This window comes from Sminthopsis crassicaudata, chromosome 1 (genome assembly GCF_048593235.1).
Source record: "Sminthopsis crassicaudata isolate SCR6 chromosome 1, ASM4859323v1, whole genome shotgun sequence".
NCBI lineage: Eukaryota > Metazoa > Chordata > Mammalia > Dasyuromorphia > Dasyuridae > Sminthopsis > Sminthopsis crassicaudata.
This window is the reverse complement of record NC_133617.1, coordinates 470,587,646-470,615,454: the sequence shown is the minus strand read 5'-3', so window position 1 is coordinate 470,615,454 and position 27,809 is coordinate 470,587,646. Positions and strand designations below refer to the sequence as shown.

The 27,809-nt window shown below is 36.0% G+C and overlaps 1 protein-coding gene across 1 annotated transcript; it reads right to left on the bottom strand.

Annotated features, from left to right (window-relative positions):
• Positions 1 to 596: 596 nt before the first annotated feature.
• Positions 597 to 19,858, bottom strand: ANKS4B (ankyrin repeat and sterile alpha motif domain containing 4B). The gene is made up of 2 exons (XM_074280988.1): positions 19,339 to 19,858; positions 597 to 2,508 (listed from the first exon to the last, which is right to left on the bottom strand). Exons 1-2 carry the CDS (start codon positions 19,500 to 19,502, stop codon positions 1,416 to 1,418), a joined length of 1,257 nt encoding a protein of 418 aa, XP_074137089.1. The 5' UTR covers positions 19,503 to 19,858; the 3' UTR covers positions 597 to 1,415.
• Positions 19,859 to 27,809: the final 7,951 nt, after the last annotated feature.

The following is a 27,809-nucleotide window of genomic DNA, read 5'->3' as shown; positions in this document are numbered from 1 at the left end:
ACTCTTTTAATTTTCTCCCTTCTTTCTCTTTCCTCCCCACACTGGAAGATAAATAAATTTTTTCTTTTCGAAAAGAATCTTTTCATTGTTTGCTTAGGTTTTTGTTGTTGCTGTTTTGGTTTTTGGTCTTGGCTTGCATTTTTGCCAATAGGGAGCCCCTGATAAGGACATCTAACCCATGAGGAAACTTTCTCTATATCTCCCAATGAAGATTTATGCCATCTCTGCAACTTCATCTTTTCTTTTGTTTTTGCTGAGGCAATTGGGGTTAAGTGACTTGCCCAGGGTCACACAGCTATGAAGTGTTAAGTGTCTGAGATTAAATTTGAACTCAGAGCCTCCTGACTTCAGGGCTGGTGCTCTACTCACTGCGCCACCTAGCTGCTTCTCTGCAACTTCATCTATCTTAAAGAGTTACCTGGAGGGCAGTACATGACAGAGGACATACTACAGTAAGGGGCATCTCAAGCCAAAATCATTCCCCAATGGGACAAGACAAAGAATATATTGCCCCCAAACAGCATTATAGTGAGAATTCTGGCATTTTTTTTATAATGGAAATACTAAAGTAAAGAGTAAATAAAATAAAGTAAGAGTCTTAAAATGATTCAGCACTTATATTTATTCACCATTTGTTGGGTTTGGCAAAAAGCACCTGATAAATACATTTAATTTGGGAGCATGGAATACTAATTAAGAAGATGGTGTCAAGAAATGTGATTTGGACACCATCTGGCTTTGTGCTATGAAAGCCAGAAACATCTCATTGCTGGAAAGTGATTTTGGTGTTATGGGTGGTTAGTAAACACAGAGTTTGTGTGGGTCACCCTGTGAAATCAATGCCAAGTGATCATCCAGAGGTGAGGTGAGGAACATCTCTGCGTATTCAGATCACCCCTAAACAATGCTTTTGGTTTCTAGTTCAGAAATGTAAAGAGATTTTTTTTTAAATGGGATTATCTGCTCACTTTAGAATTTGAATATAAGAAATAGGTCATAATATGATGAGAAATGATAGTTCAAATTCAAAGTTCAAACTAGAAAGCAGATGTTTTTTCTTCATTATCATTTACCAGACTTTTCCTAAGATGAATCAAAAAAGACACTTGAAAAGGTCTTGTGAAATGAGATACCATTTTTATGTTCCCTGAGTCTCTTCATGATGCTCAGTGGAGATGTATTTGGAAAGAGTATTCCTAGAGTTCAGGATGTGAAGAGCATCTTCAAGTCGAGATAAAATTTCCCTAGAAGGCAACGGGCAATTTTCCAAATGGTCATTTGGATTTTGGCTTTTATTTGCTTGTTTTTAGGTTTAGAAAGAGGAGAGAGAGAGAAGCAGTGACCTAGCATCGAGATATTTCCCAGATCTACATTATAAAGATCAATTAATCACTCCTCATGAACGTACTTATTCATCAGAGGCTTGTGTCAGTCATCTGACCAGGTTGTTGCAGTAATTGCTTCCTCCTGCTTATGGCATTGAGGATTTTCTTCCTTGGACCCAATTGCATTTGTATGCTCTGAAGATCCTCATCTGAGCAAAGTAAGAGGGCATCTAGATCTATTTGTTCTCTCATAAAGATGGGGATGAACTCACTCAGGTTCTGAGACATCAAGAACAATTCAAGGGGGCTAATATCTGCTTCATCTTCTTCCCATTCCATTTCATTCTCATTCCAAGGCACATCCTCTTCATCCTCTTCTTCTATCTCTGCTTCTGGGTCAATCTCATCAGTGCTTCCTGTTCCTCCTTTTTGGAGCAATCCAGAAACGATATTAAACCCCATCTCTCTTTTTCTTTCTAAGATATCTTCAATAGCTGAATTTCTTTTAAACACAATATTGCCCAGACCAGGACGGTTGAAAATGGACTCTTGCTGCATATCAATATTCTCATCTTCTGTGAGCTGTATTTTGTCTTTGAAACCATTTGTGAAAGACTCTTCTTCATCTTCTTGGAACACTTCCATCACATTTCGCTGTCCTCTCCTGTTCTCCTCTGTTCCTTTTCCCAAATGTTCTTCTTCTGTGCTCCTATTTTTTTTAGACCTTATCTTGAAAGTATCTTTCAGACCCTTAGAGAAAGTTCCAAATGCAGTGGGAAAGGAGGAGTTTGAAGAAGATGCCTTGGAATAAGTGCCCTTGGAAGAAGATAGAGTCCCAGCCTTCTCCTTGTTGAATGTGCGATTCATTTTATTCTGATGTTTATCCTGAAGCTTTTCACAGTCTTTAATCTGCTTCCTGGCATTTCTTTGGGCCTGTTCTTTCTGTCTGGCAACCTTTTTGGGATTCAGGATGCTCTGGTCCCTAGCAGCTTTGTCTAAGATGTCAACACATTCATTCTGCTCTCTACTGGCAGCAGCATCTAGTGGAGACTTTAAGTCATTGTCTAGGGCAAATATATTGGCTCCAAAGTTGATCAAAAATGAAACACAATGGGTGTGTCCATTGGAAGCTGCAAAATGGAGGGGAGTATTTCCCCAAATGTCACATTTGTCAGGATCCCCCCTAAAAAAAGAAGATATAGGAAACATATTAGTGTCCTGTCATTCACTCACTCAGCAACCCATTATATATCAGGAATCATCCTACATACTAAGGATGGAAAAAATCAAAACCAAAAAAGTTTAAACAGTTCTGGACCTCAAGAAACATATTTTCTACCGGTAAAAACAGCATAAACACAGAATAGTAGAAATAAATAGATACAAAGTACTTTCTCAGATGGGGAGGAGCCTAACTAGCTGGGAGATTGTAGGAAGTGGCTTGTAAGTTGAACACTAGGGAATCTGTGAAGCAGGGAGATGAAGAGGGTAGGTACATTTCAGATTTGGGGGTAAATCTTTGTGTAAAAAACAGAGTTGGAAGATATATTGCTAGGATGGACTTAAAAGTGTAAAACTGAGAATATTGAAATAAGCCTAGAAAGGAAGGCTGAAGATAGATTATCTTAGAAGCCCTTAATGGAGAAATTTTATTTTATTCTAGAGGCAAGAAAGAGCCACTGGGCTTTCTTGAAAAGGGGAGTAATTAGAGTCCGAACTATGTTTTGGGAATATCAATTTGGTATCCACACTGGAAAGAAGAAAAGACTGGAGGTTGGAAGACTACTTAAGCTAATGAAATAAGCTAGACAAGAGGTGATATGGACCTAAACGAGGGTGATGGCTCCAGGAATGGTGAGAAAGTTATGGACAAGAGAGATTTATTGGAGATAGCATTGGCAAGACTTGGTAACTGGTGAAATGGGAGTTGAGGAAGAGGGAAAAGCCCAAGAAGGATGATTTTAGTATTTGAAACTAGGATGACTAAATGGATAGTGATCATCAGCACAAATAGGGAAGTTAGGAAGGGTAAAGATTTAGGGGGAAATGATAATTGTTCTGTTTTAAATGTGTAGCAGTTGAAGTGTTTATGGGAGATGTGTAGAAGTTGAAGTGCTTATGGGACATCCAGTTACTAGGTAGATGATAAAGTGACACTAGGATTCAAGAATGAGACTGGATTCCCAATAAGATCAGGAATGAAACAAGGATGCCCATTATCACCACTATTATTCAATATTGTACTAGAAATGTTGGCTTTAACACTAAGAAAAGAAAAAGAAATGAACGGAATAATAATAGACAATGAGAAGATAAAACCATCATTCTTTGCAGATAATAGGATGATATACTTAGAGGATCCTAGAAAATCATCCAAAAACTAACTGGAAACAATAGCTTTAGCAAAGTTGCACATATCATCTTCATCCTATTCTTCTATCTCTGCTTCTGGGTCATCACCAAAACAAACCCACACCAAGCATCAGTATTCCTATATATTACTAAAAGAACCACTGAAAAGATTGAATGTAAATTAACACATAGTATGTTTACTTCTTTTTTATGTTTTTTTTTCCTTTCCCATGATTTTTCCCTTTTGTTCTGATTTTTCTCTTTCGACATGATTCATAAAGAAATGTATACCAAAAAAAAAAAAAGAAAGAAAAAGAATGGGTTGGGTTGGATAGAACAGAGTTGGAAGAAAAATTGTAGAGAAAGAAGAATAATGGGCCCTGGGATTCAGCCGTGGATAGGAGACTAATGAAAAAAGAAAGTCAGAAGAAGCAGCCATGTAGAAAGAGGAAAAAATAGGAGAAAGCAGTCACTAAGTCTAAGGAGGAGAAAGTAGTCAATATTATTAGAAACTGAGAAGTCAAAAAGGATAAAGACTGAGAAAAAGTCGTGAGATATGATAATTAATAAATCATTGATAACCATGGAGAAAATATTTTAATTTGAGTAGTGAAATCAGAAATGAAATATTTTAAAGTGATTGAAAAGTGTGAAGTAAGAAAATGGAGGCAATATGTATAGATAACTTTGTCTAATAATTTAGCTACGAAGGGAAGAGATGAGAGATAGTAGTTTGAGGGTACAATAAAGCTAAATAAAGATTTCTTTTTTAAAGATTTGGGGAAGATCTGGAAATGTTTGTAAGGTATCCTTTTGCTCACGCTTTACTTATCTTTCTGAAGCGTCATTTACAATTCAAAAGTCATTTTCCTTGGCAAAGAAAGTCAGCACAATGACAAATAAACAGCTCTATTTTTTCTCTCCTATTATCCCATCCATTTCCATTTCTAGCAATAGACCTATTCTTTCTATTATCCTCTTTTTTTTTCTCCCTTAATGTAGCTTTTTTCTCCCCTTCAAAACTCAACCCCTTTTTGTTTGACTCTAGCTTTCTTCAGCAAATTCAATTTATTCTGAGTTTTAGGACTCTTGCCACTTTTTTGCCTGGCATTTGATAAATGATTAAGAATGCTTTTTTTCCTTCATTTATAAGATTATGACAATCTGTACCCTTCCCACTTATTTTTGTCCTTCTTCCCAAGCATGCAATGTTTATTCTTTTCTCACCAAATTATCCTGATATCTTGGCTTTTTCATTAGAAAGATGGCATTTAAGAATAACTTCAGGAATGTCTAGGACATTCCAGTCCCATCAATGATGATCCCGATAACCCTAAATTCATGGAGACATGCACCATAATTCAGCTCTTTCTTCACAGGTCTACACTTCAAATCATCTTTATGTTATTCCTTTTTCTTTCTTCCTTTGTTCCAGTCTAAGGAGAAGAGCTGGCTCTTCTCCTGGACAATGGCACTTCCTCTACTCGTAATCCTGATTCCATTCCCTTCAGACTCTTCTGGGAGCAAGTCCTTGCTCCGTTAGCTGCTCCCTCTCTCCTTTTCAATGTCCCCTTCATCCAGTGGCTCCTTTATTACTGCTTACAAACATGTAAAGTTTTACTTAAGTTCAAAAAAAATTTATCCTTTCCAGGGTACTTTTTATCTACCTTTTCCATTTTCTAGAATATAGAATACCATGTCTAGAAATATAGATGGGGTAAAAAAAGATTATAAAGATTCTTAAAAGCCCAAATGATGAGTTTGAATTTTATCTTTTGAGTCTAGACATGATCACACCTACAGTTTAGTAAGGCATCTTTTGGAGCGCTTTATATGTCTAAAACACACTTACTTTAATTTCATCCTCCAAAGTCCCTTGAGCCAAGGGGAAAATGTAGATAAAGTTTATTTAAATTTTAACATAAATAAAGTATCTCATTATTTTTGTAGATGAAGTAGAGAGAGATTCAATGATAATTTATTTTGAAGGATTTAGAAATGCTTGGAAAAAAATGAATAGTTAATAGTTCAATGACAGTTCATTTAAAGGTCTCCATTGGCCCAATGCATGTTTTTTGTTTTTTTTATTTTTTGTGTTGTTTTTTTTTTAACAATATTAGATAAAGGGATGTTAGATGGCATATTTATCAAATTTGTCATCCAGTGTGTTGGCTACCCCTCCCAGTTTTTTTTTTTTTTTAAATATCTATAGAATGAGGTTTTTAAAAAGTTTTAACAATTTAGCACATTGGTTGACTCTAGTAGGATGGCATTCAATACAGAAATCTAAGTTCTCACCTTAGGTGAAAAAAACAGCATGAAAAGTATAGCATGTTTAAACAGTTTATCTGAAAAAAAAGACATGAGGTTTAATGGACTCTAAACTTAATGAGCCAGCAGTATGAAGTGGGAGCCAAAAAAAAAGCTAATGTGACCTTGTACTGTATTAGAGGATTCCTTAATTGTTCTGCCTCAATCCCCCTGGTTGCAACTCCCCTTTTCTGTTCATTGGGGCTGAGATAATTAAGGTTATAGAAATCTGGCCACTCTAGCATTCCAAAAGATAAAACTCCAGATGTCCTATCTCAGATATCTAATTGGCATCCTTTATCTCTAAGTTCCACACTTTCTGCCTCTAATTAACTACCTCCAGTTTATCAGAATTTATGGTCTTACCCCCAACCTGTTAACGGATGCTCAGATTCCACACTTTGCCTTTGTCTCCCTGATCTTGGAGCCATTTATAAATTATTGGAATCTCACATTCGATGCTGATGTTAATGCTGAATGCTTTAAGACATCAACCCTGGGACCAAAATGGATCCTTTAGTCCCAGAAAATTTCTCCTTCTCAGAAATCCAAATAAAATATTTAAAACTCTATAATCTCTATCTCGCTTCAGTTTCTCCAGCATTACAGTAGTAGGTGGCAGAGCCAAGATTTGGATCCTGCTTCCTGCTGGACCAAACCATCTTAATTATTTCAAAGAACAACAAAACACAGACATAAAAGAGCAGCTCATTTTCAGCTTTTAATTTGTTACAAGGAGCAAGTCCTTTCCCAAAGAGCCTGTTTGGGCATTCAGATTGCCTAGGTTTAGAGCACTGGATCAAAAGGTGGCTTTTTTAGGTCTGATATCCCCGTATCCTGACCAAACATAGTATTTCATTTCTGAAATCCACTGTTCTATTTATTTTAAAGCAAAACTGTTGAAAAGCTCTTTAGAAATCCTGACCATCAAAGGCTGATTATAAAAAAATCTCAATAACAGCAATATAAATAATTTTAAAAAAAACATAATTATATTTTCCTGAAATTTCATTTGAGTTGAACTAAAACTGAGGCTGGGGGGAAAAAAAGGCATGGGAAATATATATATTTTTCGCCAAGAGAAGACAGAATTCTGAATCCAATCATAAATGCTTGGAACTCCCCCAGGAAAGTTGGATTTTTCTGTGGCATGGGGTTGCAAATTGCTTTTCAGTATGTATAAATTGGATTAGAAAGCGCTGATTCTACAATTGTGCTCTGCTTTAAGGACATCCAATTTACAAAATTCCACATTTACAAAATAGACATATAAGGAAATAAAATGTCACATAATGAAAGCATTAAACACTTCACAGAAGAATCTCTTGCAAAATTCCTTAACAATTGAGGTAACTCTGAGGGATGGCCACTGAGGTCCCTTCCAGCTTTAGAACCAAGATATCATGACTATCCAGAAGAGATTGCTACTTAAACCTTGGTTCTTAAAGAAGACCATGTCATCACAGAAGGGATGGCCATGACATGCAAATGAACTGGATTTGAATGAGGGAGGCTTGTGCAAAGTCACCTGCCTCACTTTCCCCTTCAGAGCCATCTGGATCCAGTGGTAAGATAAATCAAGACTACTGGAGATGGTCCTGAATGCAAGGGGGAAACCTAGTACTCTACATAATAATTGAGATTTCAGTTTTGGTTTGTTTATTTAATGGCTTGTGGATATTTATAGGTATTTACAACTCAACCCTAAGCACCTACTTAAAATTTTTCCAATCAGTTAATGTTACTCAACTTCCTTTCCTTAGTATCAATTTCACAGTCACATTTCCCTCCTTTTTATCCTTGCACCAGTTTTCTATAGGTTTCACTTAACTTGCCCCCCTTACTAATCACCTCTGTTAATTTGCTTTATTCTCTAATTGTTTCAGTAACCTCTTCTTACTTCCCTTTTTCAATTTGAAACTACCTCTTCCTTATCCTTCTTAAACTTGATAATTTCTCAGGTATTACTAACTAATCATATGCTACTAGTAAGTGGCACAGTATTCTTGGAGTCAGGAATTTTGGGATTTAAATCTAGTCTCAGGTGCTAATTATCTATGCAACCCAAGGCAAGTCACTAAACTATCTGGCTCAGTTTCTTTATCTGTAAAATGGAAATAATAAAAGGGTCTACCTTCTAAGAGGTCTGCTAGGTAACAAAGTAGATAGGATGCTAGTCCTAGAGTCAGGGAGATTTATTTTGAGTTCAAATCTGGCCTGAGGGAGCCAAGATGGCGGAGAAGAAACACACGACTCTGTGAACGTCCTCACTCCCTCAAAACCAATTAGATAAATTAAGTCTCAAAATAAGCCCAGGACTGATAGATACCACAAGGACTGGAAGCACGACTTACCAGCTGAAGAGAATCTGGAGTTTCAACAGAAAAGGTCAGTCCCCAGGGGAGGAAGAAGAGAGGCCAGCACAGACGGCTGGGTGCTCCCATACTGCGCCCATTGCGCTGGGAAGGGCTCTGGGATCAGAGAAGCCACTGAGATAAAGGAATCTGGCACAGGCTGTTAGCTCTTCTCTGCTAATTATTTAGCAGTTCAGAAGAGAAAGCCAAAATACTTTAAAAACTCAGATTAGATTTTCCCCCCGGATCCTGGAGGTGACTCAGCAGATCTCGGCACCAGGGGGTGTGGCCTCAGCTACCACCTGAGAATAGTTAAGAGATTGACAAGTGGGTGGATACGGCCCAAGGCAACACACACTGCCTAGTTTAGCTGGAGGGAGTGGAACTCAGCTCCAGGAAGTCCCAGAGAAGTGGAACCTTTGAACTAGGGACCGCAGTTTCTGGAAGACACTTCCAGTTTGAGCACAGGGGCTTTTCACGTCACCTGCTGCAGACATCCACGCCCCACCGGGACTCATAGGCTGGGCTTTGTGCTGTCTTTACTGTTCAGCGCCCTCGGGCACAGCAGTGCTAATCACCTCTGAGGCACTTCCAGGGAGGGGGTGGGGAACTCTCTCCCAGAGCTCTATCTTAGCTCAGGCGCAGGAGCCGCTGCATCCATCCGGTCTGGGAGGAAGCTGGTAAAGAAGTAAATAAATAATTTCCTACCCCAGGGACAGACCCCAAAAGATTTTTTAAATATGAGCAAAAAAGCCAGAAAAACTATAGATTCCTTCTATACAGAGAAAGAGCGGGTATCCAACCCCGAGGAAGTTAACAGCAGAGAGACAGCAGATAACAACCTAAAGGGGAACGATTCCTGCCCCCCATCACATAACTCTCTCCTAGAAGAAACTCTTAAAAAATTAAGGGAGTTTGAAGAAAAATGGGGAAAGGAAAGGGAAGCTATGATAGAGAATAACAACGTCCTGAAATTGGAGTTGGAAAAAATAAAGAATTCACAGGAGATGCAGGGAAACAAAATTTATGAATTAGAAAAGGTTAAAAAAACACAGGAAAGTAGGATTTCTGAATTGGAAAAGATAAAAAAGTCTCAAGAAAATAGAATTTCTGAATTGGAAAAAGAAAATAATTCTCAAAAAAAAAAATTAGGGAAATGAAAAAAAAATTCAATAGAGCAAAATAATTCATTTAAAAATGAAATTGGGCATTTACAAAAAGAACTAAAAACTGTGAAAGAAGAAAATAACTCCTTAAAAGTCAGGATGGAACAAATAGAAATGAATGATTCACAGAGAACCCAAGAATCAGTCAAACAAAACAAAAAAAATGAGAAGCTGGAGAACAACGTCAAATACTTACTGGGAAAATCTATAGACCTGGAAAATAGATCTAGGAGAGATAATCTGCGGATTATTGGACTTCCAGAAAACTATGACCAAAAAAAGAGCCTAGATTCTATTTTACAGGGAATTATCAAAGAGAACTGTCCAGAGATAATAGAAACAGAAGGGAAAGTAGATGTGGAAAGAATTCATCAAACTCCTTCTGAAATAGACCCTAAAAAAAGAACACCACGGAATATAGTGGCTAAGCTGCAGAATTACCACACAAAGGAGAAAATCCTGCAAGCAGCTAGAAAAAAACAATTTAAATACCAAGGTGCCACAATAAGGGTCACCCAAGATCTGGCTGCCTCCACATTAAAAGATAGAAGGGCCTGGAACCTGATATTCTGTAAGGCAAAAGATCAAGGACTGCAACCAAGAATGAACTACCCAGCTAAGTTTAGCATCTTTTTCCATGGAAGAAGATGGTCATTCAATGAAACAGAGGAATTCTATATGTTTCTAAGAAAAAAACCAGACTTAAACAAAAAATTTGATCTACATCCACAAGACTGAAGAGAAACAGAAAAAGGTACACAGAACCCTTGAGAACTGTAACTCTGTTGTGGGTATATAAAAAGTACTCAAGGATAATTTGATTTTACTGATATAAAAGAAAAAAAGGGGGGTGTAGTAAAGGGAAGGAGGTCGGTTCAGAAAAAGGGGAAGGAGTGATAAAAAGAAGGAAACTACATCCCAGGAAGAGGCATAGAAAATACACCATATCTGAGGGAACTTAGTGAGGGGGAGAATCATTGTGTGAATCTTACTCTCATCAGGAGAGGCTCAAAGAGTAAATAATTAACATATTTGTTTTTCAGAGAATTTTCTCTCACCTCATTAAAAGGGGGGAGAGGAAAAGGGAAAAGGAAAAGGAGAATAAGTGAAGGGACTTGGAGGGAGGGGGGAGGGATCCTAAAAAAAAAAAAAAAAAAAAAAGAGGGAGGGTTGCGCGTCACAAGGGGGGTCTGTAAATTAAATATCGGGGAGGGGGATCAGGGGGGTCAAGGGAAAAAAACATAATCTGGGGATAATACGATGGCAGGAAATACAGAATTAGTAATTTTAACTGTAAATGTAAATGGGATGAACGATCCCATCAAACGGAGACGGATAGCAGATTGGATCAAAAAGCAGAACCCTACAATATGTTGTCTACAGGAAACACACTTAAAGCAGGGAGATACATACAGAGTAAAGGTAAAAGGTTGGAACAGAGCCTATTATGCTTCAGGTAAAGCCAAAAAAGCAGGGGTACCTATCCTTATCTCAGATCAAGCAAAAGCAGAAGTAGATCTCGTTAAAAAAGATAAGGAAGGAAACTATATCCTGCTGAAAGGTAGCATAAATAATGAAGCCATATCAATACTAAACATATATGCACCAAGTGGTATAGCATCTAACTTTCTAAAGGAAAAGTTAAGAGAAATGCAAGAAGAAATAGACAGTAAAACTATAATAGTGGGAGATCTCAACCTTGCACTCTCAGATTTAGACAAATCAAACCACAAAACAAACAAGAAAGAAATTTAAAAAGTAAATAGAACATTAGAAAAACTAGGTATGATAGACCTTTGGAGAAAACTGAATGGCAATAGAAAGGAATATACTTTCTTCTCAGCAGTTCATGGATCCTATACAAAAATAGACCATATATTAGGACATAAAGATCTCAAAATTAAATGTAGGAAGGCAGAAATAATAAATGCCTTCTTCTCAGATCACAATGCAATAAAAGCTACATTCAGTAAAAAGTTAGGGGTAAATAGACCAAAAAGTAATTGGAAACTGAATAATCTCATCTTAAAGAATGACTGGGTGAAAGAGCAAATTATAGAAACAATTAACAATTTCACCCAAGATAATGACAATGATGAGACATCATATCAAAATTTTTGGGATGCAGCTAAAGCAGTAATAAGGGGAAATTTTATATCTTAAGAGGCTTATTTGAAGAAAATAGAGAAAGAGAAGATTAACGAATTGGGCTTACAACTTAAAAGGCTAGAAAAAGACCAAATTATAAACCCCCAACCAAAAATTAAACTTGAAATACAAAAATTAAAAGGAGAAATCAATAATATTGAAAGTAAAAAAACTATTGAATTATTAAATAAAACCAAGAGTTGGTTTTATGAAAAAGCCAATAAAATAGATAAACATTTGGTAAATTTGATCAAAAAAAAGAAAGAGGAAAATCAAATTGATAGTCTTACAAATGAAAAGGGGGATCTTTCCATCAATGAAGAGGAAATTAGAGAAATAATGAGTTACTTTGCCCAACTTTATGCCAATAAATTTGATAACTTAAGTGAAATGGATGACTTCCTCCAAAAATATAGGCTCCCTAGATTAACAGAGGAGGAGATAAATTGCTTAAATAGTCCCATTTCAGAAAAAGAAATAGAACAAGCTATTAATCAACTCCCCAGGAAAAAAATCCCCAGGGCCAGATGGATTCACATGTGAATTCTACCAAACATTTAAAGAACAATTAGCCCCAATGTTATATAAATTATTTGAAAAAATAGGGGATGAAGGAGTCCTACCAAACTCCTTTTATGACACAGACATGGTACTGATACCTAAACCAGGTAGATCGAAAACTGAGAAAGAAAATTATAGACCAATCTCCTTAATGAATATTGATGCTAAAATCTTAAATAAGATATTAGCAAAAAGACTTCAGAAAATCATCTCCAGGATAATACACTATGATCAAGTAGGATTTATTCCAGGAATGCAGGGCTGGTTTAATATTAGGAAAAATATTAATATAATTGACCATATTAATAATCAAATTAATAAGAACCATATGATCATCTCAATAGATGCAGAAAAAGCATTTACAAAATCCAACATCCATTCCTACTAAAAACTCTTGAGAGTATAGGAATAAATGGACTATTCCTTAGAATAATCAGGAGCATATATTTAAGACCTTCAATAAGCATAATATGCAATAGAAATAAACTGCAACCTTTCCCAGTAAGATCAGGAGTGAAACAAGGTTGCCCACTATCACCATTACTATTCAATGTAGTACTAGAAACGCTAGCCTCGGCAATAAGAGCCGAGAAAGAGATTCAAGGAATTAGAGTAGGAAATGAGGAAATTAAACTATCACTTTTTGCAGATGACATGATGGTATACTTAGAGAACCCCAAAGACTCTGCTAAAAAGCTACTAGAAATAATTCAAAATTTCAGCAAAGTGGCAGGATACAAAATAAATCCACATAAATCCTCGGCATTTTTATATATCACTAACAAAATGCAACAGCAAGAGATACAAAGAGAAATTCCATTCCAAACAAATGTTGAGAGTATAAAGTATTTGGGAATCCATCTACCAAAGAAAAGTCAGGAATTATATGAGAAAAACTACAAAACACTTGCCACAAAAATAAAATCAGATTTAAATAATTGGAAAGACATTCAGTGCTCTTGGATAGGCCGAGCGAATATAATAAAGATGACAATACTCCCCAAACTAATCTATTTATTTAGTGCTATACCAATCAGACTCCCAAGAAACTATTTCAATGACCTAGAAAAAATAACAACAAAATTCATATGGAAGAATAAAAGGTCGAGAATTGCAAGGGAACTAATGAAAAAAAACTCAGAGGAAGGTGGTCTAAGTGTACCTGATCTAAAGCTATATTATATAGCAGCAGTCACCAAAACCATTTGGTATTGGCTAAGAAATAGACCAGTCGATCAGTGGAACAGATTAGATACAAAGGACAAAAAAGGGTACATCTATAGCAACCTAATCTTTGCCAACCCCAAGATACCAACATTAGGGATAAAAATTCATTATTCGGAAAAAACTGTTGGGAAAACTGGAAATTAGTATGGCAGAAATTAGATATGGATCCACATTTAACACCATATACCAAGATAAGATCAAAATGGGTCCATGATTTAGGCATAAAGAGGGAGATAATAAATAGATTAGAGGAACAGAGGATAATCTACCTCTCAGACTTGTGGAGGAGGAAGGAATTTATGACCAGAGGAGAACTAGAGATCATTATTGATCACAAAATAGAAGATTTTGATTACATCAAACTAAAAAGTTTCTGTACAAATAATACTAATGCAAACAAGATTAGAAGGGAAGTAACAAATTGGGAAAATATTTTTAAAAACAAAGGTTCTGACAAAGGTCTCATTTCCAAAATATATAGAGAATTGACCCTAATTTATAAGAAACCGAACCATTCTCCAATTGATAAATGGTCAAAGGATATGAACAGACAATTCTCAGAGGAAGAAATTGAAACTATATCCACTCACATGAAAGAGTGTTCCAAATCACTACTGATCAGAGAAATGCAAATTAAGACAACTCTGAGATACCACTACACACCTGTCAGATTGACTAAGATGACAGGAACAAATAATGATGAATGTTGGAGGGGATGTGGGGAAACTGGGACACTAATACATTGCTGGTGGAGTTGTGAAAGAATCCAGCCATTCTGGAGAGCAATCTGGAATTATGCCCAAAAAGTTATCAAACTGTGCATACCCTTTGACCCAGCAGCGCTACTACTGGGATTATATCTCAAAGAAATACTAAAGAGCGGAAAGAGACATATATGTGCCAAAATGTTTGTGGCAGCTCTTTTTGTTGTAGCTAGAAACTGGAAGATGAATGGATGTCCATCAGTTGGAGAATGGTTGGGTAAATTATGGTATATGAAAGTTATGGAATATTATTGCTCTGTAAGAAATGACCAGCAGGAGGAATACAGAGAGGCCTGGAGAGACTTAAATCAACTGATGCTGAGTGAAATGAGCAGAACCAGAAGATCACTGTACACTTCAACAACAATACTGTATGAGGATGTATTCTGATGGAAGTGGAAATCTTCAACATAAAGAAGATCCAACTCACTTCCAGTTGATCAATGATGGACAGAGGTAGCTACACCCAGAGAAGAAACACTGGGAAGTGAATGTAAATTGTTAGCACTAATATCTGTCTGCCCAGGTTGCATGTACCTTCGGAATCTAATGTTTATTGTGCAACAAGAAAATGATATTCACACACATGTATTGTACCTAGACTATATTGTAACACATGTAAAATGTATGGGATTGCCTGTCATCGGGGGGAGGGAATAGAGGGAGGGGGGGATAATTTGGAAAAATGAATACAAGGGATAATATTATAAAAAATATATATATAATAAAAAATTATTAAGTAAAAAAAAAAATAAAAAAATAAATTTATCTATTGAAAAAAAAAAAAAATCTGGCCTGAGACACTGACTAGCTATGTGACCCTAGGCAAATCATTAATCCTGTCTGCCTCAGTTTCCTCATCTGTAAAATGTGCTCCTGAAGGAAATGGCAAACCACTTTAGTATCTTTGCCAAGAGAACTCAAAATGGGGTCATGAAGAGTCAGACATGACTGAAATGACTAAACAACAAAGCTTCCAGGGTTATTATGAGGGGAAAAAAATATATATATTTTGCAAAGTTTAAAACAGTGTATAAATCCTATCAATTATCATTAATATTATCATGTCCTCTTTTTTTCAGAAATAGAATGAGGATCAGCATCTGGGTTCCTTAATTAATGTCATTTCACAAAGTTTTTCCTTGCCAAATTTGATCTCTAATATACCTCAATGGCCTAAGCCCCTTCAAGATACTTGCTTTATGTCTTCTTCTTAATCTGACTCAAGATTCTCACATTTTCTCATATTTTTGGTATTTTCCCTGCCTTTAGATACCTGTGAATTGCTAAACACACTATCTTCATACTTGTACCACATCTAGAACAAATCTCCTCTAAGTATACTTGAACCAATCTACTTCCTTTTCCCATCTTGCTTCTTTTTAGTATCATTTCTACCTTTTCTTTGAGAGTACAAGTGTAATGGCTCTCCTGTTCTTTTGGTAAAAAACATTCATATAAAAAATACTTAGAAATCTTTTCCATTTTTCTTATTTGTTATATTTCTCTAAATTTTCTTAGAATGAATGTTTGTTTTCTTTAAATTGGTTCTAGCCTATATTACTCCTTTCTGAAAACCTTCACTGTTTCCCTGATTTATCATTGAATACTGTTTATAATCTTCCATCATCCCTCTACACAAGATTTTACAAGTGAGTTTTATTGTTTGGGTTAATGTCCTTTCTACCATTATCATCCCTTTTTCATTATCAATAACTTGTTTGTATATGTCAGGATTACATGGTTTCAATTCCACGCCATATATTTTGTTTCATTTTATTCTTTCTTCTAGCTTTGCATTATTAATTTTTATCTTCGTCTCACAAATCTGATAGGGCAGGAATGACTCCCACACTAGTAATGAACTGTTTCCAGATGTTTAAAAGATAATTAATTTTTTTTTTTTTTTGTGGTGCTATTTGGTGCTCACCATGTCTAGAACTTAATTCTTTTCTTGAAGACAATAATCATGGCATTTAGGATTAAGGTTTCATCTTTGGACTCTCATTTTCTTTTGCTCAATCATTCATTTTTCCAATATGTTTCTTGCCATTGTTATCTAGGCTTTGCACTGAAGTAACTAAGTCATTAATTTAATTTAATTTGGAAGAATTTATCAAGTTCTTTAATTTTTCTACTACTTCATTTTGCATAACAAATGTTAGTGCATAAGATACAATTATTTTCATAGTTTTTTGGAAATACTTATCATGAGCATCATGAGATGACTAAATATGCTATGTATTGATGTTTCTTATTATTTTGGGATGCCTAATAAAACCAATTGTCAATTCCTTTGTCTCTTTAAGGAATACCTATAAATCATCTTTCTATTTAGCTGCAATTTCTTCTAATTTAGTTTAAAGTAAACTTGTCAATATAAATACCTTCATTTCCATATTTAAATATGCAATAGTGGCCATCCCAAGAAGCATGAATGTATCTGAGCTCCCTTGGACAATTTCTGTCAGGTCACATATACTGGATTTTTTTTAGCTGTTTGGGATGATGAAACATTCTCATTATTGGTCTGTTGGGCCAAGTGACAGTGTTAAGGGGTGACTGTGTTAAAGAGGGTTAGTCACTGTTTTTCATCATATTATTAAAATAACCAAGAAATTACTTATTCTATTCTGAGACTAGAATGGAGGACCTTAAATTCTTCCTTCTTGGAAAGATTATACATAAATTAGACATCTGTTTTTCCAATTCTTAAAGATCTCTGTGGAATGAAATTTAAGATATGTGATCTTTTTTTCCTCTTTCTTATGACATTTCTTTCCTTCACTACTCCCATGTCTCCATAATAAAGCTCCCCATGTTAATTCTAACCCTGTCATATATTTTGCCTAGGTTGACAATTTTTGAAAATGTCTAGCTGAGATTCCAACTCTTTCCCCCTAGTTTTTTTTTTTTTTTTCTAGTCTGAATAATGTAATGAAAGTGTCACATTCTCCCCCTGGCTACCAATTATCCCATAACACCCTTTATTCAATCTGACAGAATGGTGTTGTGTTGATTGACCAATGTTCTTATATTTTGGTGAGGTCCCTTTTCCATTTCTAAATAAACAATCCTTTTTGGCAGGGATTAGATTTTGTATTTTGTTCCATTATTCACAGAAAATTAATTAGCACCTTAAATGGAATGCAAGGGATTCTATGATAATCTCCCCTTTGTTATTTTCTCTTTTGTACTTGGAGTAAAGTGGGTAAACTAGATCCTGAAGAAATTATTAGTGGCATTTTGCTCAAGGCTAACTCTATATGTAAATTAGGGGGTAGGAATCATCCTAGAGGTTAATGGAAAGCTCACTATCTAAAACTATTTTTACCTTTCTGATCTGATCTGAAATCATCACCAGTAGATATAACAAATGGATTCGAAGACAAAGTTGTAAAGTGCTACCATTAATGTCATCACCAGGGATGACTTTCTTAGGGAGATGCACATTAGGGAAAGCTAGTTTATTAGATTATCTTTTAGTCTAATAAGAGATGTTAAGTAAATGTCAAGGAGAAGATAAGTAAAGAAAGGTTAGGGTGAGGGAGGCAGGGAACATCACCAGAATATCAAATTAGGGGAGGCTCGTTCCCATAATTCAGACCAGGAGAAGGAGACATCAATATCAAAGTTGAACAGAACACACAAAACTTTGCTAACTTCATAATTCTGTTTAGGGACTGTCCTTGACCCTGATATTTCCCATCATAAGCATCTTTTAATTTCTTTTCCCCTTCCTTTCTGGATTATGTCTTGTTGTCCTACCTTTTTATTCTCCCATATCCCCCACATTGCTTAGTCCATTAGTAGTCTCAAGATTAAGCATATTGTTAATGTCTCAATTAGAGCAAAGAGAGATCATTATTTAGGCCTAAATTTGGATAAAGTGGTTTCCATAGACAGGCAAACTCCTATTTATAGCTTATTAAATTGCCTCATAGGTGATTCAAGCCAGTTTCAATAATCTTAGGATGAAGAGAGCTATTTGTACCCAGAGACAGGACTGTGGGGATTGAATGTGGACCACTCAGAGAGAGGACTGTGGGAACTGAATGAGGAACACAACATAGAATTTTCACTTTTTTGTTGTTGTTTGCTTGCATTTTGTTTCCTTTCTCATTTTTTTCCTTTTTGGTCTGATATTTCTTGTGCAGCTTGATATTTGTGGAAATATGTATAGAAGAATTGCACTTGTTTAACATATATTGAATTATTTGCCAGTTAGGGGAGAAGTGGGGGGCATGAAGGGAAAAATGTGAAACACAAGATTTTGCAAGGGATGAATATTGAAAATTATCTATGCATGTGTTTTGAAAATAAAAAGTTTTAATAAGAAAATAATAATAAAATGCAAAAACCCTGGAAGGACAAAAAAAATAAATTGTCTCATAAATTAGTCTGCAACCCAATCTTGAAACTTGGTGTTGCTATAGAGTGGAGTTCACCCTACAGAAAGGAAAATTTCATGCTGAAGATTTTATAGGTGAAGAGAAAATTAAAATTTTATAAACTAGAATTTATGCTGATAATATTCTTGAAAATGGAACTTCTTAAAGGTTGAGCATTTACTTTGGGGTAAGAGGATTCATGAATGACAGAATTGTTTCTTCCATACCCCATCTCCTACCCATTTAAACTGCATTTAAAACCATGATAGATACATAGAGTTTATCCTCTTGAAAACCTTCAGCAAAGATGTTTATGTATTTATCCTTGGTAACGTATTCTGGTGTCTCTGGCTTGTAATAGCTAGAACATCTTTTTTTTTGCCATTACAACATGGGTTGTCTTGTTCCCTCCTCAGAGACAAGGCAAAACAAAACAAAGCCAAAAACCCAAACCCAAAATACCCAACAAAAACTTAATGTCAGCTTAGTGGTTAAAAAATGTATTTCTCTATCCATATATTTATCATTATTCTCATAATTATTATTATTATTGAAATTGGCTTATCATTCAAGATTGTAAAACTCAAAGAAGGGGTGCTAATTATATGATTTCCTCCTTTCCCATGGAAACAATTTTAAATAACTTCAGGAAAGAGCCAGAAAAGATTTTCCCTCAGTGCCATTCATATTACTCCCATTTGAAAAAATCCCCCAGGTAATTTGACCTCTATCAAACTTACCCCCTGCTACAGATGATCTCCAGCGCTTCCAAGTTTCCATGGTAGGCTGCCAGGAGTGTAGGGGTCATACCATCTTCATCAGAAAGATTGAGATCTCGCTTGGTAGCCTCTTTCAGAATTTCCAGGTAGCCATCAACTGTGGCGTGATGGTAACGGGTTGACATTTTAAATTAAGCTTTTCCCTTATTCCACCCAACACTAAATCTTCCACCAGGCAAAGTGACCTACGAAGCAATCCTGCCTCAACGGGGAGGGTTAATCAGTGACCATAAACTACAGTACCACCTTCAGCAAGGAGGAAGTCTGAGGGCAAAGCTCATTACCTGTGTTCCTAGAAGGAAGCCAGAAAAGTACTTTGGTCTAAAAGTGGAAATTTTTCTTCCAGAATGACTGTTACTGATTATTTTATTTCCCTCATTCTCCCAAGTATTTCACAGTTTGGGGGAAAATAGGAACTGAAACAAAAGATAAGTCACTAGCTGATTATTATAATGTGACATAGGCAAAATGGTCACTGAACAATAGAAGACAGTCATCGTTGTCATATGATCTAGCACTCCTCTCCAGATTTTATTGGGAAAAGCGTTCCTGTAAAGTCTGTAACTTTGTTATCGTCTTTCCTGTTTTCTTTGTCCCATTGTTACAAAGATATTATTCTAGGGGGAATGCTTCTATGTTTCACATATACTCCATTCTCAGCTACCTCCTAACAATAAATAGAGATGAAAGTTACCCTTTGATCCCTTTCCTGGTTGCCATGTAAACAGTAGTAGGAGTAGATGAGATGATGAATCATTTGGTTACAAAGCAATAAATTCTGCTAGGGCAGGGTTGCTTAGTTCAGGGGTTAGGACTAATTTAGGAATAATGGAGACATCAAGCAGAAATATTGATTTTGATTCATTTAAAAAAAAAAAAACCACCTTTTAATCCACAGAATGTTAAATTTGCTACCCTTCCTAGTTTAATCCTTTTAATTCCTTTTGATCCTAGATAATCTCTCTTTGTCTCTCAATCAATGTAAAGGTTTTTAAAAAACAAAAACAATATCCACATTTTACCCTTAATCCATAAGAGAAAGTTCGTAATTACATGGAATTCTTTTTTGCTTCTTAACTGTATCTATTTGCTTTTCTTGCATTTCTCCCATTTCAAATACTTATAGACCAAAGAACCTGTTCATCTCTAGTTTTTGTTTTTCTTTTTTGAAAGAATGATGGAAATAGCTTTCTTTTGGGGAGGCTTTGAAAGGGAAAAGATTGGGAGAAGGGAATATACCAAAATGTGATATAACAATATATTTAATATTTTTATTTTCCCCAGTTGCAAGTAAAACAATTTTTATATTTGTTTTTAAAACTTTGAGTTCCAGATTCTCTTCCTTCATCCCCACCCCCAATTAAGTACATATGAAATTATTATAAAATATTTCCATAAAAATCATGTTATTAAAGAAAACAAAGATCTCACCCCCCCAAAAAAAAGCTTTCAAGAAAAATGCAGTTTAAAAAAAGAGTATACTTAAATGTGATGTGATGTGATGTGAAATGTGATGTGATAACACAATGTGAAATGTGATGTGATAACACAAAGTCATCAATAGCTTTTTTAAAAATGGGCTTTCCCCCCCTTATTTACTTAAAAAAATACTATTAAAGCTTTTTATTTTCAAAACATCCGCATAAATAACTTTTAACATTCGCTCTTGCAAAACTTTTGTGTTCCAAATTTTTTTCCCTCTCTTCTCTCCACCACCTCCTAGATTATAATCCAATATATGTTAACCATGTGCAATTCTGCCATACATATTTCCACAATTATCATGGTGCACAAGGAAAATCAAATTTAAAAATGAGAAAGAAAACAAAATGCAAGCAAACAACAAAAGTCCTCTCTCTGGATGTTGATGTCTCTCTTCATCAAAAGACCATTGGAATTGGCCTGGATCATCTCATTATTGAAAAGAGCCATGTCCATCATAATTGATCCTAATATAATTTTCTTGTTGCCATGTACAATGATCTCTAAGTTTTACTCATTTTACTTGGCGTCAGTTCACATAAGTCTCTCGAGGCCTTTCTGAAATCATCCTGCTGATCATTTCTTATAGAATAATAATATTCTATAACATTCATAATCCATAACTTATTCATCCATTCTCCAACTGATGAGCATCCACTTAGTTTCCAGTTTCTTGCCAAAAAGAGCTGTCACAACATTTAATAGTCTCTTTTGTTGTTGCTATAAGTGCATCTTCTTTATTAATGAATATGCTCCATATTGCAGGGTATGTTATTTTGGATGGATCCTAATGACAACCATTTTTGAGAGGAGAGAATATAGCATATTCCAAAGATTATTTGGATAGCTTTTCCTTAGTAGCTAAAAGCCTCTCTCTTTTCTGCCTGCAATATTTGTTGTTGGATACTGAAATTTTGGTGTTTAACTATTATGTTGCTTAGTAATTAGAGATTGTGTTGTGTTCCAGAATTTTTATCAATCAGAAATCTGCCACTCATTTTCAATATTTCTAGGTATTTTTATGCATTGTTCCTACAACACTGTTTTTAGACTTTTTATATCAATAACATTTTTTTCAGGGAAGGGAGTGGGGGAAAGGGGAGAAAATTTGGAACACAAGGTTTTGCAAGGATCAATGTTGAAAAATTATCCATGCATATGTTTTGAAAATAAAAAGCTTTAATAAAATTTTTAAAATGCCTAACAGTGTGTTTGTCTTCTGGTCAGTAGTTATTTTAACTATGGCCTGGAGTCTAATGACCCTATTCAGTATACAAATTGAGGTTCTGTCCCTTCATTTCCAATCTGGGGCCACCTATCTTCCCAAGAAAAGACACTGGATTTGTTAGCAGATCAGGCCACTCAGACTAGAGAAGCAGTATTCCAGCATAGATTGATATTAGATTACTTGTTGACTGAGTTTGTGGGAAAGTAAATTTTTTGCAGTGTGAAAATTGATGATAATGGACAGGTAGTGAAGGAAATCGTCAAAGACATCAGAAATCGGTCCATGTTCTCACTATTTAATACCTCTTGGTGGTCTTGGTCTGAAGACAGCCGATGGAAATAGGTTCTTTGGTTTCTGATGACAGTTTTAAGTGGAGTCTTACTACTTCCTGTTTTTGCCTCCCCACTGTGATACAGCTTATCCCAAACACACACCACTGGTCAGGATGGTAAAGATTAAACAACCTGGAGGGAGAAGTCCAGTTAGATGTGGAGTATTAAAAAGATTAAGGATGGACCCCATAGAGAAAAAGGACAAACCAGGACCAGAGGGATTGGAGAGTGAGAACAAGATTATTGAGGAAATGTATCAAGAATGATGTGAGAGTGATGTAGGTTATGATCCCTTTAAGATTCCTTTCTGATTCCCAACCCCCATGGCTGAAGAAGCTAGGACCTTTGATTCACAAATCCTGGTCAAAAGCACCCTTTTGAATTCCACTGGGAGATATCGGGCTCTCCCAGCCCCCATCGGATCTGAGCTAACTTGGGCTCTCTCAGCCCCTATCTAATGATCTGCTCAGGTTTCCCAATCCCCACCTAGCAAATTCTAGCCCTGGCTAGAACTCAAGCCAGAAGCCAACCTGGGACTCCACCCACGAGCCCCTTCAGATTATAAAAAGGGCCAAACTGAAGTCCATTCTTTGCAGAGATCCCAAACATGGCATCCTTACATTGGTCATGGCAAGGGTTTCTGCCCACTGGACCTGTAGTTCTGGTGCCCTTTTATTTTTATCCTCAACTTTACTAACTAAACCTTACTCCCAAACCCCACAATAAACCTCTTTTATCAATCTAGGTTTTCAGGTCTGTAAATTCCTTTACAGGGGACTCTTGTGCCACTACTAGATCTCATTTAACTCTTTATCCTTGCGCTGAATCCAAAGGGGTTGCAAGGGAGCTCCATTTGACTCCCTGTACCCGAACCTGCCACTAGACCTCAATTAAACCTAATTTCATTTAGATACTCCTTATCTAGTTCTCATCAAGAAGCCTTCAATGCTTTGTAAATAAACAGAAGGAACTGAATGGGATAAACTGAATGAAGACCTCTCAAAAGAATGTGGCCTTGACCTATGCCCTAATTGTGACCTGAGACTTCAATAACACAAGTTGTTATAGCTAAAAACTCCCAAGTGTTTGATTATCTTGGACAAACATTTCTTTCCTGTTCCTCCCCTTCTCCCCCCTCCACCTTTTCATTAGCATTTAAATACCTAATACAGTAAAGAGTATATTCTTTGTTTCTGGGCTGTGGGTAAATTAGAATTCCTCAGTCAATGGCAGAAAAAGTCAGAAGGGGAGTTGGGGGCTTCTGGTTAGAGTCTATATAATCTTGTGTTTTGTAGTTTGCACTTTGCATTCCTCTACTGACATCTTGTCTGTTGGGAGTTAACTCTTTCTCTGGAGATCGCAATATATCCTATTTTGCTTTTTTACCTTGAGAATAAAGTCAAGACTTGAGTTCAAATCTAATCTCAGATACTTACTGTGAGACTTTGTCTCAGTTTCTTCAATTGTAAAATGGACTTGATAATAATACTTACTTACCAGGTTTGTTATGAGGATCAAATGAGTTAATATTCATAAGGAATTTAGCACAGTGTCTGGCACATATTAGGTACTATATAAGTGCTATTATTGTTGGTCTAATTGTTTTTATTATCTTAAGTTGGACAACCATGACTGATGGATTTATTAGTCTATTCTTAATGCCACTTCTGGGCATAGGGGGGGTTAAAAAATAGGATCAATTGTCCTTAAGTGATCCATCTTGGTAGGTTCTCCCACATCCTCCTCTGAGACCTCCTATCTATTGTATAATAACTTTTTCAATTAAGGATTTGGTTTACAAGGTTTTTTATTCCCACAGATTTACAATTTCCCCTGCAAATTGAACTAAATGAAAGACTGCAAGTTTGAGTGTGTTCATTCTGGGTCAGATACATTAAAGAGCCGAATTCAAATTCACTAAAAGTAGCAGCAGTAAAATTATCTTATTAGGACCTGCAAAATATTTCATTCCTGTGTGGTCATTTAGATGGGGAGAGGGTGTAGAGAGGGCAGAGAGAAGAAAACAAAGGTTATTACAAATTCATGTGTGTGCAGATTTCTAATCCACCCTGAGAAAAACTTGCTAGCAAACTTCCAACTAGATTTTTTTCCCTTTGTTCTCTAAAGCCATTCATTGCTAATTGCCAGAGAAATTCAGTGGCTTGGGTGGCCCAGAAATACCAATATTCATGTAATGAGCAAAATCTCCCCCCCTTCTCCCCAGAGAACTGGTAGTTTGCAGCAAGCAGTTTTTTTCCCCCAGTCTCTAAAACTATTCATTTCTAATTATAAAAGAAACTAGCTTGCATGGAACAGAAACCCACACATATTTTGGTAATAAAGAAAAAGGCTATGAGAGGAGATTTGCCTTTCACAAGCCATTTTTAATTAATGTTTTGGTTTTGTATTTTACTTAAGGCAAAACCAACAAGGAAATTTCAAAAAACTCCCAGTTACAACATCACCCACAGGAACCTAGTAAAGCCCAAACAATACATTTCTTTACTATCTTGCAATCTGTTGTGAACTTGTGCATGATCCTATAAAATCTCATTATCTGTTCAGATAAGCACATTGTTGTCAGATGAACTCTCCAGAAAATGACTGCTAAATCTCTTTTTTCCTCTTTATCATTGGGCCAAAGTTGTTTCAGCCAAGTTGAATAAGACTTTTCTTGTTCAACTGATTTCAGATACAAGGAATAATTGGCATGTTTTCTTATTAAAAGGATGTAAAAAGACACTTTTTCCTCCCATAATTACCACTGCCTCCCCATTCTTTTTTCTCTTTCATATTAAAAAGTAAAAGAAAAACTAGGTGGGTAGATTGACTCATGAAATTTTAATGCCTCTGAAGGACTGGTGGGACTTAATTTGTTCACAAAAAGTTTCATACTATTCACAGTCCTATTTTCTTGCCAGAATAAAAAACACAAAGTTGCTATTGTACCATCTGGTTTGCATGAGGTATTATTTGGCATTTCTCAACTGCACATTTTAAAAATGCTAAATCCCAGACGGTATTACAGTCTAATTAGGACTAGAAACAATAAAGAGGGTTTTTTTGTTTCTCGTTTTTTAAATCCAGCCAAAAAAAAAAAAAAAAGAAAAGAAAAGAAAAGAAAGAAACCAACCTTCTCTTAATTTGGATGTGCTTTACAATGAAGAATAATGGAAAGGAAGGGGTGGGGAGAGGCACTTAAACAGTAGGTGCTATGAATTTTAATTCTATTTTTGCAACTAATTGGCTTTTGTGATCCAGGGAAAGTTCTCTTTCTTCCCTATTTTTTTCAGATTTCATATTAGGAAATTATTATGATCTGATCGTCTCAATCAGAATAATCATATACTAGTTATCCCTTTTTCAATAATAAAGGTCATCAAGAGTCATGCTAAATTTCAGAAGAGATAACCTCTTGAAAACTTTTATTGGCTCTGTTTAATTTTAAGATGGCAGATTGAATTATAAATCAAATTTAAAATGACACACAAAGGATCATCAATAGGAAAGAATGATGACCTGATCAGCTCCCTTGACTTTTCTCCTAAACAAATTCTCCTAGTGAATCATTTATTCACATAGTTTCAATTGCCATTTATCCCTTCACAGTCTCATGTTATCTTCTTTTTGGTCCCTCCTTTTTTTCTGTGTACAACTTATTCCAGAGTGAAAAGTACACTGAATTTAAAATTGGATGACATGATTTTAAAGTGTGTCACTTTCCATTTTTGATTGTCCATTCCATCACCTATAAATCTACTCTAGGTGGTAGAGTAGGTAAGAAAACTTCTTAAGCTCCTATTGATGAGAACTAGATAAGGGGTACCTAAATGAAATTAGGTTTAATTGAGGTCTAGTGGCAGGTTCAGGGTACAGGGAGTCAAATAGGGCTTCCCTGCAACCCCTTTGGATTTGGCGCAAGGATACAGAGTTAAATGAGGTTTAGTAGTGGCTCAAGAGTCCACTGTAAAGGAATTTACAGATCTGAAAACCTAGATTGATAAGAGAGGTTTATTAGAGGGTTTGGAAGTAAAGTTTAGTTAGTAAAATTGAGTAAAATAAAGGGCACCGGAACCATAGTTTCAGTGAGCAGAAATCCTTGACATGACCAGCGTAAGGATGCCATGTTTGGGACCTCTGCAAAGAGTGGACTTCAGTTTGGCCCTTTTTATAATAGGAGGGCTTTGGACAACCTGAAGGGACTCTGGGTGGCTTTGGGCTTGAGTTCCAACCAGGGTTAGAATTTGAATAGAATTCAATGGGTATTTAGATAAGGTTGAAACTGTGCTTGGGGTAGAGTCCCTTCCCAGAGGCTAAGTCCAAGGAACTTTTAAGAGTTTTGGGTTTCCTCATTACTATCAACTCCAAATTATATAAACTATACAAAGTATATCCTTCTACCTAAGGCAAAGTATAAAAGAAATAGAACTCATCTGAATCCCTTCCAAATTTTTCTTCTCTTGGGCTATGAAAGAGGGATACATTAATGCACTGTTGGTAGAACTGTGAATTGGGTCAATCAATTTTGAATTATACTCCCAAAGTCACTAAACTATGCATATTTTCTGAGCAACTATACCACTAGTAGGCATTTACCCACTAAAGAGATCAAAGACAGAAGGTATAATGGCAGAGAAACTGAGGCAAAACAGAGATTGGTTTTTTATATTTTAATTGTGGAGAATTTAGAATAGCCAAGGCGAGCTGACTGCATGAGCATTCAGCAGAGAGCAACTAAGTCAGGAGACTTATATAGCTAAAGGAAATAAAGGCAGATAAGGGGTGTGTGTGAGGATACTTGGTACCTGGACAAACCATAGTTCCAGGAAAGGATCATAACTTAGTCCTGACAGGATAAAGGTAAGAAGGGGTGAGGACACTGGGTGAGTGGATAAGTCATAATTCCAGGAAAGGACAATAAGTTAGTCCTGACAGGATGAGGGTCAAGATAAGAGGGTGGAGGGCAAGAGACAGCAAGTTGAGGGGCAGTTACTCAAATGGAAGGAGAATTATCCCAGCAAGGACTTGAGATAAGCCACCTGGAGTTTTTTGATACTGGAATGACCAGAACTTCAAGGTTTCAATTCTCCCATTCCTAATGACAAGGGAAAAAGGAGTAGAGCTATAATAATTTTAATTGGGGTATAATGATTCAGGAGACCTGAGACATAACAAGGAAAAGGGCTCATATATATGAAAACATTTATAGCAGCCTCTTGTAGTAAAGAACTAGAAAGCAAAGGAAAACTACTCAACAATTGAGGAGTGGCTGAACAAATTATGGTACACAAATGTAATGGAATATCTTTGCTCTGTAAGAAATGATAAAAGGGTTAATTTCAGAAAAACGTAAGACTTTATGAACTGATGCAGAATGAAATGAACAGAAT

Excerpts from the sequence above, each read along its gene's own strand:
- ANKS4B (XM_074280988.1), bottom strand. The coding sequence starts at position 19,502 with ATGTCAACCCGTTACCATCACGCCACAGTTGATGGCTACCTGGAAATT. Across the intron at positions 2,509-19,338 it reads GAGATCATCTGTAGCAGGGG|GGGGGATCCTGACAAATGTG; the intron begins GTAAGTTTGATA and ends TTCTTTTTTTAG.